The sequence below is a fragment of the Drosophila tropicalis genome, unplaced genomic scaffold (assembly GCF_018151085.1).
Source record: "Drosophila tropicalis isolate 14030-0801.00 unplaced genomic scaffold, ASM1815108v1 contig_1187, whole genome shotgun sequence".
Taxonomy (NCBI): domain Eukaryota; kingdom Metazoa; phylum Arthropoda; class Insecta; order Diptera; family Drosophilidae; genus Drosophila; species Drosophila tropicalis.
Window position 1 is genome coordinate 1,225,878 of NW_027172559.1, and position 21,486 is coordinate 1,247,363.

Here is a 21,486-nt window from a genome sequence, read left to right on the forward strand (position 1 = left end):
AAAAGGTATGCTGACTGCAATTAGTTCATGTTCGGTGACGACAGATGCGTGGACGTCTCGTGGCAATATAAGCTACCTCACTGTAACTTGCCATTTTATTATAAACTTCGAGCTCAAGTCAGTAGTGTTGGCTACGAAGCCACTCACTGATCAGACAAACCATTCAAGCGCAAATATCGCAACTACATTTCGCGAAATATGCGATGAATGGAATATTTTTGATAAAGTTCACACTATTGTGACCGACAACGCGGCGTCCATGATAAAGACTTGCGAACTACTAAAAAAAAAGCACTTAACTTGCTTCGCTCACACTCTTAACTTAGTTGTGCAAGATGCGTTAGCCCTAGAAAATGTGCAAGGTAATATTAAAATCCACTAAACGAATTGTTTCGTTTTTTAAAAGCAGCGCTACAGCCTATGCTAAGTTTAAAATTGCACAAGGGACAGAAAAACCGCACTCCCTGCTGCAAGAGGTCTCAACGCGGTGGAACAGTGCTTATTACATGCTGCAAAGGGTATTGCTGACTCGGGATCCTCTGATAGCCACTCTTTTGAAATGTCACAATGCGCCGATTCCGCTCACAGAGAATAACTTTCGCATAATCCAGGATTTGTGCCTGCTTTTAGAGCCATTCGACAAAGCAACAAAACATGTATCGGCTGCCAAGTCCGTTTCCATTTCCCTGATTATTCCAGCAACTTTTGCTCTCACTCAAAGCTTGGAAGAGCTTACTGAAAAAATGTTAACGGATGTGGGCAGCCAAACATGCGAATTTTTGATAAACAGTGTGAAAAAGAGGCTTTTTGTGTATGAAGGAAGATCTGGACCACGCCTAGGAACACTTCTGGATCCACGGTTAAAAAAAAGATGGTTTTCAGAACCCATCTAATGCCCAACAGGCAGCGTTGGCTTTGGAGTCTGAGGTTTACGAATTATTGAAGGATATTGCAGATCCTATCATAACAGAATCGCCAAAAAATGCTAAGACTTCATTTTTATTCAAATGTGTCGGAAAAAAAATCGACGAAAAACACAAATCTTCACGGGCGGATGCAATCATAACTATTCGGCAATACTTGGAGCAAAGCAATTCACCAGAAGACGTGGATCCTTTACAATACTGGCAGGTAATCTATATAACTTTCTGTTTTACCCCATTATTCTTACATTTTTACCTGTTCCAGATAAACAAGGAATCATTTTCAGAGCTCAGCCAATGTGCAGTTAAACATTTATGCATACCAGCAAGCTCAGCGGAATCTGAAAGAACTTTTAGTAAGGCAGGAGCAATTGTATCGGACCGAAGAGCGTGCTTAAAGCCAAAGCAGGTGAACACATTGGTTTTTTTGAATAAAAACCAATGGCTCCTTAACCACTAAGTCGAATGTCGTTGTCTTTTCTCATATTAATTTCGAAAGTAATTTAACGTATTATTAAGTGTTTTTGCTTGTTAGCACAATAACTATCTGTAGAAGACTTATATAGTTTTAAGTTATCCAGTTGAGACTGAAAATCTTAATGAATTTTGTTATTGTTTTAAGTTGAAGCTTTTGTTTCACAATAAGTATGTGTAAAAGACTTATATAGTTTTAAGTTATCCAGTTGAGACTGAAAATCTTATTGAATTTTGTTATTGTTTGCAGTTGAAGCTTTTGTTTCACAATAAGTATGTGTAAAAGACTTTTATAGTTTTAAGTTATCCAGTTGAGACTGAAAATCTTAATGAATTTTGTTATTGTTTGAAGTTGAAGCTTTTGTTTGAAGTTGAAGTTGAATTTTTTTTTTCAAATGTTAATTAAATAAATTTAAAAACCTAAATAACAATTTTGTATTTTATTTGAATAATAATCCGATGGAACCATCGATAATATCGATGGTTTTATCCATCGATGGAAAAAGACCAAACCATCGATACTATCGATTTTTTTTCCATCGCTTAAAAAACCATCGAGGGGGAGACTATCGATGGATTCCCAGCTCTAGCACTAGAGCTGATGAACTATCGATGGTGCCGCCATTCGATATTTTCGATGTTTTGAATGCGAAAATTCGTTACTATCGATAGTGGCGCCACTCGATATTTTCGATGTTTTGAATGCAAAAATTCGTTACTATCGATGGCACTGGAACATCGGAGTCAAACAAAGGAGTCGAACTCGAACATCGGAGTCGAACCAAACGAAAAGTGGGAGCCTAAAAGTATGCCACACGTTTAGAGAAAATGTTAGTAGTCTTTAAGACTAATCCATGGAAAATTTAAATTAATTTTCTAGCGGGTTAATACTTATTTCTGAAATTTTATTGGATTGGGGTATAAGTATAACTAAAATAATACTTAATAATACATTAAGCGAAAAAGCCACAAATTTAAACAAATTGTTAAGGTCTTTCGAATTATTTGAAACTATATCCTTTTTAACAACATTTTTTATTTTGACTTGACTTTATTTAAATTTAATGCAATTGTTTTATAAATTTGTAACTTTCCGTTCGCTTTTGGAAATGTTTTTATCCACAGGACATTCATCAAGAGCTGCATCTCTTGGATTGCGACAATTTTAAATTTTAAATAAGGATTTTTATAAAATATATGTTTATGTGTGTATATTTTCTTAAAATCTTAACTATTTTTGTGTTTACTTATCTAAAAATTTTCAAAACAATTTGGTAACAATATGTTTGGTGCCCTTTTGTCTGAGTTTGCGATGTTTTGTTTTTCGTATTCTATACGATTTTCACGCTGACCCACCCTGACACCAAATATTTTGTTCTTTATATGTGACACGCATGTCACTCTGATTGTTTAGGTCAGGTCATTCCGGGAGAAGTCATTGAATCGACCGCATTAAATGCGCCTCATTTATTTGTGAGGCGTTTTTGTGTGTGTGGGCCTCTTTTGAAGTGGCCCTGGCCAAGTACTAAATAGGTTTTAGATGAGATTTTTGCGCATTATTGTGGTAACATTTGACATAAATTTTGATAGTTAATCGTTTTTTCGTCGATGGCAGCTGTGACTTTCAATATTGACGATGTGATGATGTGTGAAGAGATCGGGATAGAACAAAAAAGTCACTCTTGAGTTTGACATACTCAATGAGATGAATTGTCAATGCTGCTGGCGTTTAACCTTTTGAAGATCAGCGGGCTTATCAATTTGATATTAGGAAGAATATATACACTTAAGCATGGTATAGGATAATGGACACGCATCGACGTATTTAGCAAAGTTTGGGTTATATATAACAGGGTTGGGTTAATATTTTAGTTAGACCTCGGTTTTGGTTAATAGATGGATGTTTAATTGAAATTGAACAACAATTGGCATAGAAATTTTTATATTTCAAAATCTAAAAACTTAATTATTTTAACTTTAAGTAGAAACGAAACAATTTTATATTTTTTGGTAATAAATAAATAATTTTTTCTGTAACCTAACTTTTGCTTTTGCGGAGTTTTGTATATCGTAATTTAAGGGCATAAATAAACCTACCTAAGAAAGTCAATTTTCAACAAATTTTATGCAAGTCCGATAAATATATTCAAAGATAAGTATACCTGAATTTGTAAGGTCATGTTGGACTGTAACTTTTCCATAATGTCTTGAAAACTAATGAAGCGTCTGATAAATAATTCAATGTCCTATCTTCCATCTTTTTCCTAAATATACATACTTGTTAATAATGTGTCTTTTTTAGTATTAACTTTACAGGTAAATAAAGTGGACGAACTTGTTAACGAAAGTTAAAATTAATCGTAATGTTTCTCCTTTTTTAAACTTTATACATATAGATCTAAAATTCATCTTAGTTCCTTATTCCTTATGATTATTTCATTTCAAACAAAGTAGTTAAATATAAATCTTTACAGCATTTTCTCCATTGTGAGAACCCTTCATCACTTTTTAATATGTCATTAGCCTACCTAATAAAAAAAAAAAGTAACACCTAAATAATCTTTTTAAACCATTTTTTTAAGCTGAGTTCATAAACTGACATGCCATGCTATAGTCAAAATTTTCAATATAAACCTACCGTTTCCTTTTTTTTTGTGAATTTTTTTTTTAAACCGATTATAAATAATTGAAAAAAAAAAAAAAAGAAAGGAAGAGTTGAGCACTCTATAAATGCAAGGGCAAAGGGTGGTGGGCAAAAGGTAAGTATGTACGAGTACTCAACCCTAATGAGGTTAAACAAAACGCCCATTAATTGTCATACATTGAACGTGAAGTGTGCCTGTCCGACGCGTGCGACCTTCAAGGATACAGGATTCGCAGAAATAATATAAAATGACTTCGTTTTCCATTTTCCAAAAATGTATGTAACAATATATTTGCATATATAATTTGAATGGTGTACCTAAATGAAAACATTTATAATGTTTTGATTTCATTTATGTTAATTTTCAACCATAAATCAAACAAGAAGCGTGTGCTTCCTGTCCTGGATGGCACTTCACTCTTATCCTTCTTATTTGGGGTTAACACTATTTGTCCTTGAATGTTTGATTAGCCCCTGGAACGCCCTTCTCTTCCAAGCCAACGTATGCAAATGAAGGGAAATCGAGTCGAATGACTTTGGCATTGCGCTTTTTTGTTGTTGTTGTTGTTGTTATCCTTTTGGGTGCCCTAAAAAAGGGTATTATGCAAATTTAGTGACGTTGATCCCATTGTTGGGCCGTTGTAATTCAATATGCGCGCGAATTTGCGAAATTATATCTTGGCCAGGGTTTGAGGTTCTGCAAATTTGGCAAACTAATTTAAAATGCATAAAACTCTACAAAAGGTAGATCCTTGAAGGATGGTCTATTGCCAATTTGTTAATGGTTTTATTTTTGCACATTAATAGAAATGTCAGGCAAGGGTTGCTGTAAAAAAGGTTATAAAGGTCGAATCGCTGAAATTCTAGACAAATAGACATATGAATTGCATTACAATATTCACTCGATAGGATCTCAGCTGTCTTTTGTTAGTTTTGAGCAACATTTTAGTGTTACCTTTTAACCATTTGATTTTAGTCTGTAAGATCATTAAAACTAATTGAACTTGCTTAAGCAAAGGCTTATAATCTAACAATTAGGCTGATCCTTTAAAAATTTTCGCTGAACTCAAAATACACTCAAATAATTGGTTTCCTCATGTCCTGACACCAGAAGGCATAGGTCCTGACCTACAACAATTACTTTAAAACAGGCAAAAACACAAACTAACCCTAACTAACTAACTAATAAATGTACATATTCGCGGATAAAAATCTACACTGCCTAATTTATCTAATGCATTATTCATAAAAACATTCAAATTCTTCATATAATTTTCCAAAATTGATAACAGTTTTCTTGGCTTTGTTTTTGGAATGTCAAAATCAGAGTTAACTTATCTCTAATGCAAATATTATTTAGCTTCATCACGAAAAAATTATGGGACAAAGCATATTCTCGCTTATTTATTGGTAATAAAAGAACATTCTAATTTATTTAACATTGAGTATTGAGTTTTGAGGTGTTTTAATACTAATTTAATTATAACTTGAGTTGTTTTCTTTGAGTTGTTTTCCCCATTATTTTCCCTTTTTAGAATTCATTACTCAAAACGCCTAAGAATCGGCTAAGAATAGTTTAAATTCTTATAAATATATCTTGGTGCTGTTTACTACTGAATTCTGAAAAGTCATTCCATTTTTAATTACTTTGATTTGGTATAGAATGATAACATAAACGATCAATCGTTAAACTAAATTAAAAACCTGATTCAATTTTAAAAAGGCTTTGTTCATTTTTTATATAATGACCTTAAAAATATGCCTCTCTGGGCCTTAGCCCCTTCAACACAGTAAACGAAACCCTTTCAGGAGGTGTTATATATATTATATATCATCACGACCTATTGGTCGATACAAAAACATACATACGATACAGCGATAAAAATTTTGATACCCATTAAGACCATTGAAACCTTTTATTAGTTATTCATAACCAATTACAGCTAAAACCCAAATGATGTCTAGAATGAAATTTTAAAATCCTTTAGTTTTTAAAACTGTATGATTCTTCTAAGAGACTTCCCCTTGAGTCAGCTGGGTTTGTACTTCATTACCTTTTAAATATTAAATTAAGTATTAATTTTTTTTTTTTCAAAAATATTTATTTCATGCGAAATGCTCATAAATAGGTGGGTTCTTCTATTCACTTAGTTAACTATGACATAAAACTTAAAATTATAAAATTAGATTAAAACTTTGGAATAGCTGAAGAAACAAATTGTAATTACTTGTATAGATAGATAGTATAATCGATTTGCTTAGGAACTACTAACTACAAGCTAATAACTAATAATAGAAACATACAAAAATTTGTTTGTAATTAACAATTCAATGGATTGAACAACGAAGAACGTTAAGTTGGGGGAAAAGTTTGATGTTAGAGACTAGAACAACGCTTAAAAGATTGTTGAGTTGGGAATTGTGAGAGAAAGGGAATGTATATAGGATAATCGAGAGATCTTTAGGATAATGAGGGCGAACTTTTGCCTAGTCTAGCAATAAACATTTGTGGATGTTGGATGATGTTGCTGCTGCTGATGATGATGATATGGGGTACTCGAGTCCATTTGTATATTCCATACGTTATCCACACCCGTATTGCTGTAGTAGAAGTCTCCTGATGGATGATGATCCTGCTGATAGCCAGGCGATATATATGCCTGTTGTGGCTGTTGTTGTTGCTGTTGATAGGCCGTTGCCTCACTATATAGTAAGTCCATATTGGCAGCATCTGCACTATTATTGATGGTAGACTCAAATACACTGAAAATCTCTGAGCTTGTGGTAAAGAAATTATCTCCTGTAGTGGCAGATTGTGTTCCTGCTGTGGTGACATCGGCGGTGGTATTAACATAGTTATTGAAATAACTATAATCTTCGGAACTGTAGCCAGAACTGCTGGTCAAACTGGATGTGTCATCACAACTCTCGTATAAAGTCATGCCCGTTGTTTGATAATTTGTTGTAGAGTTCATGGGTTCATAGTGAGTTGGCGTGGGTTGTTGTTGTTGCTGCTGTTGTGTGGGTTGCATTTGCTGAGTTTGCGGCAGAATCTCTTGATAATAGCTGGCCGAACTGGTACTAGTCGAGGATAAAGGTGAATGCAACATTTCATAACCATAGAGATTATTCGTGGAATTGTAACATGTAAATCCATCTTGATTGTAGTAAGATTCAGTATTATTACTCCATTGATTTGCTGCTGCTGTTGCTGTTGTGGCAATATAATTGGATTGCTGAGAATTAAAGTTGCTGTTCTGATACAATCCACTTATGTCTTGCTGATTGATAGACGTCACTTCGGTGCGTTTACGTTTAGTCTCCTGCTGATTCAATTGTGTCTTGGCCTGACGTTTATTGGTCTTCAAGCTGCTTAGTTTATCACTTAAGGCCGCATCTCTGGCCAACATAACGGCCAGACTGCGAACACGTCGTCCTCCTGCCAATAGGCGTCGTGCCTCGGTGGAGCCTTTTGCCTCCGGCTTGGGATGATCGTGGGTGCCCTTTGCTTGAAAGTATATGCCATTGCCATCCTTACGCCAGAAATGTGTCACCGGATAGCCGCAATGACCACGACAAGATTGTATCTCCAGGCGGCCAGTGCAATTTCTAAAAAAGAGAACACAAAAAAGGAAACCTTAGTTAGTTTTGCTTGCAAACGATTTTCCCAAGCTGTTTAGGTCAACTTACCTATTGGGACACTGTTTGCCCTGCTGCTTCCTTCTGGCCTTATCGCAAATGGCTGGTCTAAGATGAACACTCGCTCCATTTGGCAGCTTACACTTGGCACTGCACAACAAAACGCCCAGACAGCTCTTCTTTAATATATTCACGTTATGATTATTGGTATTCCTCATGGCCCAACCGCTGGCATGTTTGCGGGCATCATCGTTCAGAGCTGTGTAGATCAGACGACAATGTCCATTGGCCCAATCATTGAAGTCATCATATTCGCTAACTGTTGGCATTTTGGTATCATTGATATCCCAATCGATTTGTATGCGAGACTTGGTGGCTGGTGGACTGGGAATCGGTAGAGGTACCGGCGCGTTTACTATATTTACGTTTAACACCATTTTGCTCTAATGCACACACACACACACTTCTTTTCACTTTGAATTTCTTGTTTCGTTTCGGTTTTTGGTTTCTTGTTCACTCCCTCGACATGGACGTCCGTTCGCAACGACTGCGCAAGGCTGACTGTTTGGCTCGGCTCTGCGCATCGCAGTTAAGTTCGCTTCAAGCGAAGCCACATCGACCAGGGAAGCAGGGGTTGGTATTCCCAGTTGGTTGTTTGAGCTCTCATTGGCCTGACTTCCAGTTTATCCGCATTTTATCCGTAGCTATCCGTTAACTGGAAAACGTATCTTATGGATGTGGAGTCTTTCATTTCTATTGGTCAGACCAATGCACACCTGCAATTACTTTTTCATTCTGCGTCTGCGTCTGTAAAAGCAGCCACAGACTCTGCCACAGCACGTGCGCTTCGGGCCGGTCAAAGTTAATTAAGTTAAGGATGTTGGGGAGCAGATTCTGCACCTGGCAATAGTTGGTGACACTCATCAAACAGCTGCAACTAAAACTAAAATGGAGGGGCCATGAGCCCCTCGAAGCTTTAAAAATATATTCTGGTTTTCTCCCCGAGCGAACTGTATTGATGAAATGTTAAGCTATAAATCAACATATTTCACTCTTACTTAGCTTAAGTCCAACTAGGACTTTAATACTAGCTTCTTGTGTTTAATATTTAATTTAACATCATTAACTTCTACTAAGGAGTGGCCTGTAAAGTGCTGTCAAATGACGCATATTTACAATTGTTTACAAGTTACTTTAAATGATCTTAAAGCGATTAGTTTGAAGCATCAAAAACAGATACATACATAAATACATTTGTATGTTTTTCCATTATGCCAAGTAAGGATGGAAAATGCTTTCCTTGACTTCTTTTAAATGTTCTAAACCCATTGCCATCAGCATTTATAGCATCTCTGAGTATTCTTCCAATCGAGCATGTCGTTGAATCAATCGAATGTATGTTAATCGTTTAGTCCCGATTTTGACATTCATATCAACTGCAAACTGATAGAAAAGCCATCGACATATCAACGAATGGTTTGCATTAGCTTCACGGGTCTTGAGTCTTGAGTTTATAGTTTCCTATACGCATTCAATGTATAAAAATCCTTTATCAAAACAACTTTTTATTTTGAAAAAGGGCAAAACTTTTACCTATTTCTACAAGCCTTCTTATTTTTAGAATGTCTCATAAAAAAAACGCTGCAAATACATACATCCTTTCCTGGGAAAGTGCGCATATATGTACTTTCTCGATTATTATTCCATTCTAAAATTTATCTACATTTATCCAACATTTTCATTTCTCAACGCTAATTCGCTTCGTGTAAAAAATGGTATTAGTTCGGGCATTCTTACTCTAAGAATACAAAACATCTTCACCTTTTGCTGGAAGTTTTATTGTCCGACTGCAGATTACATATGTAGAACGATATTTTGAAAAATTAGGTAACTACTTTATAGTGTAATAATCTCCTTCTTTGATTAAAGCAATTGTATAAAATATTTCATCAAAATACATGCATATATTGTTAATATTTGTATACTTTGAATACTTTTAAGTATGGCCATTTGCTGGCATAATCCATGGATTTTGATATAAACTTTCTAAATAGTCAAAATACTATATGTATGTGTAAAGTTTAAAGAATATAAATAATTTAAGAATCGGCCAATATTTTCATATTATTGTGGTGATAAATTTGAACTAGATAATGGTATATTATAATACTATCACTGGTAAGTAAAACCGTCTTAAAACTGTTTCTTCATCTTTAGAAAATCATCTCAAAAATGAGTCAAACTGCTTTTTTTTGACGATCCCTTAAAAAATTTTTTTTTGCAATTTTTTCTTGTTAGACCATTAAATATTCAAAATATATTGAAATACTTTTTAGAAATTCCTATGGATAACTATTCGAAAACCCCTTCAACTTCTTATAGTTCTCACGATCTCCATGGATGATAAAGAAAAACGAAATATTTTGCAAAATGAAAAAAAAATTGAAGGAATGAAACTTCCAATGCTATCTACAAGAACATCTTGTCCACGATCGTAAAATACAATTTGGCACGACGAACAAAAAACCCAACACAATCCCAGAAAGGAAGAAAACCAAGGAACCCAACATCCCTCCTAACCCTAAGTCATAATTCACGCATATGAAACAAAGTTAGCAAACAAAATGTTTTCTAGCCATTCTCTGGTGATGATCTTAAGCCGATGATAAAGCAAACAAACATAATCATTAACACTGAAGCAGAAAAGGTAAGGAAACCCCATAATTTTCACACTTCCGCATTCAAGAAGAAACAAGATGCAATTATGACACGATGATGACGGCATCTCCTCAATGAACGCACAGTCAAAAGCAACCCGTCGAGTCCGTCCAAGATTGTGTGCCCATAGCACGTGATAGGACCTCTACCTCAAGGAAAGGATTACAAAAAAAAAAGGAGAAAAAAGAAAAAGAAAGGGTGCGCCTAAGAGGCGTTGACACGGAAGAAAGTCATGACTCTGCATATGATGGAAAAATCATAAATATATAGGTCCCGATAAAGATACCAAAAACTGTTGACTACCTGAGTCAAGTAAGGATTATTTCATTTTGTAAAGTGGGTGTGGTCGCTTTAATGAGGCCAAAAATTAAGAGGTCCATTTCAATTAGAGAACGTCAAACAATGTCTGGGTATTCCAATCAAATTTATTTGACATTCCACACGGCGGGGGGAGGAATTAGTCGAAAGTGGAAGTGAAAATAGAGGAAACTCTTTTCGTTTCGTTTTTCGGAGGAGCAATAAAAATTTTAACCAAAAATTACGCATAAATGTCATCGTAAATTCGACAATTTCCTGGTGTCGTGGGAAGTTACGCCCCTAAGGGTTGACTTTTGGTTTGACTAGAAATTGGGATTTTCTAGTGGATTAAAACTGAGAGAAAGAGATACAGAGGGCAAGCACAGGAATAATGTGTGGACAATATGTGAGATATAAACTTATTTTTTAATAAAAGAAAGAGATTACAAAGTAATTATTTTTCTATCAAAGCCAAGAATCTAAAATATTGAGATTAAAATATATTCCTTGTCTATTAAGGCCAAGAACGTGGTTTAGTTTCAGACCTAGTTAAAATTTGGTGTCCTTCTTTCTAAATAACTTAATTCTAGAGGTCTTAAACTAAAATGTAGCTAAGCCTTGGCCCTTAATCTCTCTTCATCTCTGAATAACTTACATTGCCTTTTGAATAATGGCTGGTGTAGCCTTTAAACCATCTAATCTCTTACAATTGATTTTCTTTGGCTCATAGCTAAAAGTTCAATAAACATATTTTCACTCTTACCCTTAAAAACCAAAATCCAAATATCTTATCAACCAATTCCGATCTTTAGACGAGTCTAACAACAATTCGCAGTTAATTAACTTTAACTTTTCATCATTTATAAATAACCATTTTTGTATGGTCGCAATTAAAACCGCGTATAGAGGAAAATCATTCAAATGGCAAAAACCCAAGCCAAAGCCAAGATCTGGTTAATGTGATAAGTTTCAATCAAATAACTTAAAGCAACCCTCCCCATAGAGAAGAGGGTATGAGTATAAATGATTTAAACCAAGTTTCATCATAATTTCTCATTGTTCCATAAAATAGTTATATACAACTGATAAATGAAACTGAAAACATAAACGACAACAACAAGCAGAGATCGAGTCAAACTGATAATATCTTTCACACTCCGCATGGGTCCGAGTCTCGGGTCCCCTTCGAGTCCCTTAGGGTCCCTTAAGTCCGAGCGCCGTCCGTCGCTTGGAGTGTCCTGCTGTGGTAAACGAGTAGATCGCTCGTTCATGATATACAAAATTTTGGAAAATTGAATTGTAAAGGCAAAAAATGAAAATGAAAATTGTTTTTGGTTTAGAATCGTGTGAGAGTGTGTGAGTGTGTGTGTGTGTGTGTGTGTGTTGTTGGCTGATTATATTTTTGTGTACAACAAGTGATCGCCGCTTGTTAAGTAGCCTGTCTCACTAATCTGTCCAAACACACACAAAAGGTCAGGTGTGGCCAGGGTCAGTTTTGTTCTCTAATGGGCTTACTCATCATCATCGCAGGAGAGACATCACACTAATCTATTGTGTCCAGTTGGAAGGATTACAGAACATAAAACACATATTTTCATATTTTTCCCACGCACATCCATACAACATTCCTGTCTAAACACTGCAATGTTTTCTTTGGGTATTTCTTTAATCATTATTATATTTATTTTTTTTTTTTTTGTTTTGCATTTTATTTTTGTAGTTTATAGAAATTATGGCATTGGATTACATATTTTGTGCATCAAAAAATTTATTTTTCTCCCACAATATACTTACGAAGATCGTGAGTGTATTGTGCCCGCATTCCATTCTAACCATCCATGAGCTACTGACAACAACAACAACCCCGTGTGAAATGGACCAGAGAGCTCCGGAAAGTATTGTGCCACAGCGCGTGGCAAATTCGCAGTTGAGATTGTTTTTCAATTGGACATTCACCAGTATACCAGTAAATCCGCATATAAAATTGCATGGTGCGGCCAATTCAATTGAGTTATTCTTACAATTGTGATCCGAATTGGATTGTACTTAAAAAATTGGCATTACTCAATGATCTGTATTGCAATATAACTGAATTTTAATCCAAACTTAATCAATTAATATGGAAAAACTTGAGCAATGAATATTTCATTGGAAAATATTAGTTTCATATAGTAAAATCGATTTATATCCAATATTGCATTTGTACAAAAGATCGGCCAATGACTTCTGTCTTCTAAGGATGTGAATTGGGGTAACATTGCCCCTTAAGGTATGCAAAAGACTGACTAAGTACTCATTATGTTCTAAAAATGTTTATATTCTGTAGAATGATTAGAATTTAAAACGATCTATAAACAATATTTGCTTCGATTGTTTTCCCTACACAGTACACAATCTAAAAGTTCTTTATTGGTTTTTACAAACGAGATTTTGGGCACCTTATTTCGCAGTTTATAGGTCAAAGTTCCTTCTCTTCTATAGTTCTAGAACCATATTTTCGGATCTAGATTCGACATTGCCTGATGGACTGATACAAGACATTTGACTCTCTGTTAAGATAGTTTTCAGATGTTTTGAATGATTTTGTGAATTTTTAGTTTCGATTTAAGAAATTTTCAAATCCTTTTTTCTTATGGAACCATTGATTTTGTCGTGTCTTAATCAATGTTTTACAAATTCAAAAAATTCTACAAAAATCCAGACATTTGTCTTTATTTAATCAAAAAAGTTCCTTAATAAAATTCAAAATAGTTGATAATCAGATAATTCTTATTAAAAATTTATATCAACTCTTTCGACCACAAAGAAATTTTACTTTGTTATTTGACACTAATAAAGAAGGATTAAGTGTTGAAAAACCACATGAAAGTTAAAATAGTGTTAAAAATATTGAAAATTCGAAAAATTTTCATGAGTCTTTCTAAAAAAGTTACTTGAATATATTTGGATATTTGGAAATATCCGGGAAATTATTAGTGTTTGGTTTTTCTTAGGCTCAAGTGTGTTTCTGTAATCTTTTAGACTTATTCTTCACTTTAAATCTTTAACTTAGCATATGTATGTTAGAAAATTACTTAAAAATGTGAATTGGTTTCCTAAATTTATAGCAATCTAAGCACGTAGAAGGAAATATAGTACTCGTATTTTAATCTCATCATATATTCTATGAATATCTTTAGAATTAACTTTTATTTTATAGATTTAATCGAGCATTCCAGCAACATTTATAATTTACAATCGGAAATCAAGTTTACCCACACGATCATTAATCATCATCATTGTCTCACCCTTCAAGCCCTTAAAAAAAATACCAAGTCGAGTTTTTTTTGTTCACAATTCGCGCCCATCATTTATAAATTGCCTTAGCCAAATAAATACTGAAGCCAACGCTTGAGTAAATCCATTTAATTGTCCCTGAAGTTGTCTGAAGCCTTTTTCGCAATTTTCAATTCGCATCTTTCTTTTTTTTTTTATTTTTTAAATAATATCCGTGTAATGGTTCCTGGCTGGGATGTACGGCCTCCGCAATCAGTGTTAGCATCCCCAAAAACCGGACCCTCGACCGGATATGTTCGCACTCGTGTAAACATGCGTTTGTCATTAGATACACCGGAAATATTGACAGCATTCGACACACGGCGCACGACGACCATTTGATTTTTTAAAATTGCATCGAATGGAATACTCAAAAATGTATTTTTTTTAAAGTTGCAATTTTTTGTTATTTGCGCTTGAGTTAACTTCAGGATCGGTGGAACTGAGTTGAATTGGGTGGTTGGTTTTTCAGTCTCCTTTCCTTCTGTCGAGGGTCGAGCGTGTGTCCTTTGTCTTTGGGCATCTTTGTTGTAGTTAAAGTGTCGTCACCATAACGAATTTGGAAACACAAAAAACCGAATTGAAAGAAAGAATTGAAGTAGTACCTGAACAGAAATTTTACAGTTTTTTTTTTGTTTCCTAGAGTCTTTACTAATTAGATTTTATTACGTATATCGAATCGCTTTGTGTCTAGGGGGCAAGTGTGCTAAATTCTTCTTTTTTGGTTTTCCAAGTTTTTTATGATGTGAAAATAGAAATTTTCAACAGAAAACCTCATAAATATGAATGTGTCATTTCCGTGGATGTATTCAAAAGTTTATTCAACTGCATTTTGAATGTCAATTAAGTTAAATTGCCTAGTTTTGACTTACATCGGCAACCAAAAACTATTAAGAGAGTGTCTGGACCCCAGACAAAGTCAGTCAAATATCTGTGAGTATGTATGTATGTATATCAGCCTCAGTCATAGACCTTATAGAAACCAATTAAGGGCCACACCAGAAAGTGCATTAACCCCGCAACTCGACAAAACACACACAAAATATATTTGATTTGCATCTATGTATGTGCATTATGTTTCCGCTTTTGCTATGTACAAATATTCCCTATACCAAAATTTCGTTGCACTCAATTTAATTTAATAAAATTTCTGTTTCTGTTTTCAATTTTTGTTTGGAGGGTTTGCGTTTTTTTTCGGGGTGCTACAATCTGTCTGTCTCTCTCGCTGTCTCTCTTTCGTTTGAGATTATTAATAATTTCTATTTTCTGCTGTGCACATAAAACCCAACCAAAAAGTTGTTTACTATGATCATTTGGTATACATATATGTAAGTAACTTCAATTAATCTCAATTAAGTGGCAAAACTTCTTGTTTTCTGAAGTTTCTGGAAAAGTTTTTAAGGGTTCACAGTGTTTGCATAGCCCTTTTCATTTACCAATTGATGGGTTAGGCCTTGGGCACATCAATTTTTTCCTCTTTTTTTAAATACCCTGTTATTTTGGGTCTCAACGCTCATATCAATGGCTTCATTTTATGAGGCTATCTCACCAGCCAGCTTAAGGAAGACTTTAGTCTACTTGTAAGTATGTATATAAAGTTAACGTCAATGTTTAGTCATCATCTAATATCTTATGTAGGATAATATGCTTTAAACTTATCCCTAAATCAATATTTAATTTTATTTCTTGCTTTCTGCCTTTGTAAGGGTATTTCACAGTCGGTTTTTTTAGCTCTACAACTGTCATTTATTGTGGGTGGAGAAATTGGTTAAAAATTTCTCGTTTGTTGCTTTGTTTATTGGCGTGTTAGAAAGTGTTTCAAGAAGTAGAAATGTTAATGTAATACGAGTAGTTGGGGAAAAGTTGTAAAAAAAACATGAATTCGCTTAATTGTTATATAAATTCATGTTGTTAAAAAGTAATCCACATAATTAGTTGATTGAATATTAAGTTTATTTCTTTATTATTATATTTATCATAAATTTCACAATTTGTGCTTTGTATTTCATTTGTGAACTTATTTTAAAACTGGCTTAAAACTAAACTTGATTGAGTGTATAAAAGTGCTGAAGATGGATGAATCTAAATGGCTTCTATAGACATATTATAACTAAGGATCTACATTTTAACAAGCCAATCCACTGTAAGTCACCAAGAGAACCACGTGCCAATGGTCTATGACGAGTTGTTAGGAGCACACCGAGACAGAAACTCAGAACAATTTGTCTTTTTAAAGGATGGTGACTGATGTTCAATCATTTGATTACAATCATTCTTAAATTTGTTTAAGTATTTGATCCTGAAAAAACTCTAAGCTCAATCAAAGATCGATTTAAAAAGGACTTAGTCCAAAGATATTTGTCATAGATAGACAATTTTATTTTATCTAGAAGCTACGTTTCTATTGTCAGTTAATATGGAAATTTACGCATAAATTGTTTAGGCCTACAAGGTTAAAGGAACAACCCTTGGTTCGTTCGCTATTATTCAACATTATTAAGTTATTTTTCCTTATGCACCAGAACAAAAGACAACCAAGAGTATAAGAAACCACAGCTTTCTGGGCAGCCAAGTGGTAAAGCTCGAAACCTTTGAACTGAAGTACTTCATTTCGTCCAACAAGTTGGAATTAGGTTCCTAAGTATTTATGCACAAACAATACAACGATGCCAAAATGGTGTGAAACTGAACGCTCAGAGGAAGCTTATGAACCAAAATCTAAATACAATACATTAATGTGAAACTTCCCTTGTCTTTGGTCGGTCCTATAAGACTATAAATGTACATATAACAATATCAGACACACACACACACACACACATACACATAATGGCAAACCCTTAAGAGGACGGCTTCTTTTTTCCCCCTTTTCATTGAGTTCTTACTCTTTCCGAAGGGCTTTTGTTATTTGTTTCAAATTCTGTTCACTGGCTCATTTGCTCACTTAAGCGAGGGCAAAAAGGAAACTTTTTTTTCTTTCTTAGTTTTCTTTATACTCTTATTATTATTCATATTGATTACGGAGAAGTATATGTATGTATGTATGTTCATGTCTAGATTAAATGCAATATGTTGATTTTCAAGGGTTTTTCTTTTTCGGGTACTTTTGTGTTCATATAATCGTATTGTATGCAAAGCATATTGGTCTATTGTTTTGGTATCATTTATGCAAAATGTGGGGGGGTTTGTGATAATTTCCATCTTCTTAAATATTCATTACAAGATGTCGACGTTTTGAGTTTTGGGTTTTGGGTTTGAGTTCGAGTATCGTTTCATATCGTTTTGATTGATTACTCAAGTGGTATTATCGCTTGGGGTTTTTCTCAACACGGGGCGTGTATGTTGTGTGTTTGTGTGTGTGTGTGTGTGTGCGAGTTTCTTTTCTTCATTCATTCATTCATTGAAACATTCATTCTTTCATTCATTTCATAGTCTTAGGAGGAGGTCTGCCAGCATGTTGGTCACTTGAGAGTTTCCTTTTGATGTCATTTAAATGTGATATTTAAATATCCATTTTTGTTTCTTGAGATTTGCATTACTTTTGAGTTATGAATCAAAGCAGCTGTCTGCTACTCAACATTTGCCAAATGTTGCACAAATGTAATCGATCTTTTCCATGGACCACCACAGAAGGGCGGTTCATTCAGGTATATCAGCTAAGTAGCTGAAAAGGTCATAAGTTTTGTTATTTCAGATTTGGCTAATTGACAAGTAATTTAACATGGTTTAACTTTCATGATGATGTTTTTGAGATCATAGAATATCACAGACTTAAAATAAATCTCTGTGAGAGAAAACACGTCGTCCTACTACCTACTTTGACACTATATTCTCCCCCTACATACTTTGTGCATAAGTTATCCGATTTTGCCAAAATCTAGGAGGATTTTAGCTTAGTGAATGAATCGGCAATGAGAGAAACAATAAACTTATCGTTCCTATAAGAGGTATAATCATATGTATATAGTCATTGATCTTCATCAGAACTATTCTCATTCAAATTTTGTAATCATTTTCTTAGTCATCCCTTTTTATAAAACAACATGTTATTTTTAATCATTCTCCATTTTTTTTTTTATTTTTTAAGCCTTTTTTTAAATAGTGTAATATGTATGTATATCCTGAAATCCCTTAAGCACTGTTGATGTCTTCAAGTGTATCCATGTAATTTAAGTCCTTGACACGGCCTTTTGCTTTAATTATCCATCGAATCACCCACACGATCGACAATCAAATCTTCACGAGCACCAGGAAAATCTGCTTCAGTCGATTCATTATATTCGCCCTCCAACTCCCCTTGAGTGATAGCTTGCGAATTATTATCTCCACCCGTGATAGGTTTGTTTTCATAATTTACAATTTTATTTTTGGCCGACTTCAGATTTTGTGTAACCCTCTGCATGTCCACAGCCAAGAGATTAATACGTCTCGAAATGTCCGAGAGACGAGCGTGCATGTTCTGTATCTTTGTCAAACCACTGTCCTCGGATACCCCTGGTTCAATATACTTGGATATATCTGGCAATACACAGGAATCTCCCACATCATTCTCTTCTAAGTTCAAATTGTCCATAGTTTGGGAGAGAGCATCTTCATTCACGGCATCGTTATCTTTGTCATCATCATGAAGCTCCTCAGGTTTTCCTTTATTCATTTCGGTAAAATCAGGATAATTATTGTCAGAATTTTCCATTTTTTTTCTTAGGAATTCTGAATATGTCGTCTTTCCAAAAATAAAAGTTGTAATGTGAAAATATATTCGTATATCACATTCAAGTAAATTCTTAGCACTGGCCTCCTTTGATATCACAATGTATTGAATTCTAAATAGAAGTTGAAAATTCGAAAAAAAGCCAACTTGATGCCTCAAATAACAATAAATAACAATAAATTGGGGTATTGACTTTACTGTCAAAAAGGGGATCAAATTTGTATTAATAAGTCAATAAAATAAAGTTAATAACCTTTAAATGAAATATTCATTCTATCGCCTTTTCCTTAAAACTTGATGTCCTTTCCATGTACCCTGCATGCTGAAATGATATATTGAAGTCCACAACAAGCGACAAAATTGGTCACTGTATAAAATGTGTACTTGAATGTGGATCTAGCCATGGTTTTCGAAGGTTCTAAAATCATGACGCCAACAAATTTGGTATGTGGACGCGTATAAATTAAATCGCATATCAAATATTGTTCATGTACATAAGTTTTCTCTTGTAAGTTCAATAATAATTGTGTAACTTTTTACTTCATTGCACCGTCTGCACCTAAGGAGTGAAATAGAATATTTGAGTCGCCAAGTTGTATAAAAGTACTTTTATTCTTAATCAGCATTAACAGCCAAGTCGATCTAGACATAACAGTCCGTCTGTCCTTATGTTCATAAGGATCTAAAAGATATTCCTTCTTTTCTTCTCTTTTTTTGTTTACAACTTTATAATATTGCGGAATAATCCAAATGTTAATATTTTGTACCATAAGTCACAAAGATAATAAAAATCTTAAATATCAAATTTCATTCCAATAGTTTTAAAATTAAAACCGCTAATATGTATACAGTTTATGGGGGCCTTCTAGACCTTGCATGCATTCGACAAATTTTATAAGACTCCTGCGAAAGTAAAAATCCTCCTATAAACTGTAAAAAACCCTTAGTAGCAACTTATTTCTCTTATAATTATTTTACTGTTTTACTAATTTCAATGTCATTGTTTTATATTTCATATGTGCATTACATTCCTAAACAAATTTGTACACAATTTATATATCATCTGTTGTCGAAATTGTGGTTTACATAATGATGCATCAACATATTTTCACACATCGCCGAGTAGCAGCATTTTAATCAATAAAGTAACTTTCCTTTCTCCCAAAAACTATTGGCGACAATCGGTTGCAAAGAGTTTTTTGCGCAATATTCCAGTCACTTGAGTGCGCATGTGCACACCGCATCACCGCAGGAGCGGCGCAATCCAAACTAACCACCAAATCTTGATCATTGGACGCAGAGCCACTCCAGTTTGTTGCAAATATATGAGTGGCCTCTTGACAGACATTGTCGCCGTCGCCGTCGCCATCCTCGTCGTCGTCGCAACTCCTCCGTCTCAGCTCAAACTGTGCCCACTTGAGATTATTTTTTTTTTTTTTTTTTGTTTCATTTCTGTTACCGTACATTTTTTGCGTCGGTCTCAAGCTTCCTGTGGCTTGATGACGTCCACGTAGCTCTACCACCGACACCACAAAACGGTTTCAAAGACATATATGTAGAAAAATTTCTCACGCATCGTTTCCAGATGTTGCAAATACATTATGCCAGAGAATGGGAGATAGAATGTGTCTGTATTCAGTCAGTCAGTGATTTTACTTTTATCAGTTAATTAGAATAGTTCCTAAAGCTGTAAAATTCTCTGACATACATACATAAGTAAGAATGGTATTTATCTCAATATTTTGAAAGAGAATTCGAGGTGTGGAAACATTAAACGAACCAAATTCATTGACATTCCAACAAGATAACGACCCCAAGCCCTTATAGTCAAAATGTCCCTTGCCTATAATACCGCCACATTGGATAGGCCCATTTATAAGGTGGCTATAAGAACATAAGTCGACCTAAAACAAGCTCTAATGTGAGAAAAGGAGAAGAAAGGGTTTCTCCCCTATATAATATAAAATAAGGCAAGCCAAATCACCTATTAGCCGCTATCAAGGCTAAGGACTCAAACGCCAAACATTACAAATTTTTGAGGTATCTTTTTTGAGGTTTGGTAAGTTTATACTATTTATTTTCATGCCAAGGGTCAAGCGGTGTTCAAAAATTTTAGAAAGCTTGCTGTGCCAACAATTTTGTTCTTCACTGTAAGTCAAATCGTAAAAGTATATCTAGTAAGTTTGTATATCTACAATTTTACCTATGGTTTGGGTTTGAAATTTTGTAAAACTTAAAAATAAAACTTCATGAATTTGTGTAAAGTCATAATATTGGTATTTTAAATATGTAATATGGAAAATATCAAGAGTTCTGAGGAATTTATTGATGACTTGATGGATTCCTTAATTTTTGCATATTTTTTGTATATTTTGTCGATCTCGTGTCGATTATATAAACCTCAATAATTCTCTTTCTCTCACTTCATTTCACAATTTATAACTTTTGCTTTCAATTGTTATATCATTTATCTATATTCTCGTTTCTGTACAGTTTTGCAATTAAAGTATCTACAATTAATTGAATTTATTTTCAACAAAGGTCATTGTCAGCTTTCCATCTCCAGCATTATTTTCACAGAAAGAATCACAGACGATGACGACGGCGACCCTAGGAGTAATTACCACTCAAAGGGAACTTGGTGCTAGAAACTCATACTCTGGATTTTGGTGGGTCGTGGGTTTTAATTGAATATTACAAGAGGGATGTGCCTTAATAAGGAAATCAATTTAAATCTCTGTAAGAGGTGGCATGAGAAAAATCTC

General features: G+C 34.3%; 1 protein-coding gene across 1 annotated transcript; it reads right to left on the bottom strand.

Moving 5' to 3' along the window:
- Positions 1-6,406: 6,406 nt before the first annotated feature.
- Positions 6,407-8,199, bottom strand: gcm (glial cells missing). The gene is made up of 2 exons (XM_068290492.1): positions 7,732-8,199; positions 6,407-7,650 (listed from the first exon to the last, which is right to left on the bottom strand). Exons 1-2 carry the CDS (start codon positions 8,115-8,117, stop codon positions 6,534-6,536), a joined length of 1,503 nt encoding a protein of 500 aa, XP_068146593.1. The 5' UTR covers positions 8,118-8,199; the 3' UTR covers positions 6,407-6,533.
- Positions 8,200-21,486: the final 13,287 nt, after the last annotated feature.

Excerpts from the sequence above, each read along its gene's own strand:
- gcm (XM_068290492.1), bottom strand. The coding sequence starts at position 8,117 with ATGGTGTTAAACGTAAATATAGTAAACGCGCCGGTACCTCTACCGATT. Across the intron at positions 7,651-7,731 it reads GGCAAACAGTGTCCCAATAG|AAATTGCACTGGCCGCCTGG; the intron begins GTAAGTTGACCT and ends TCTCTTTTTTAG.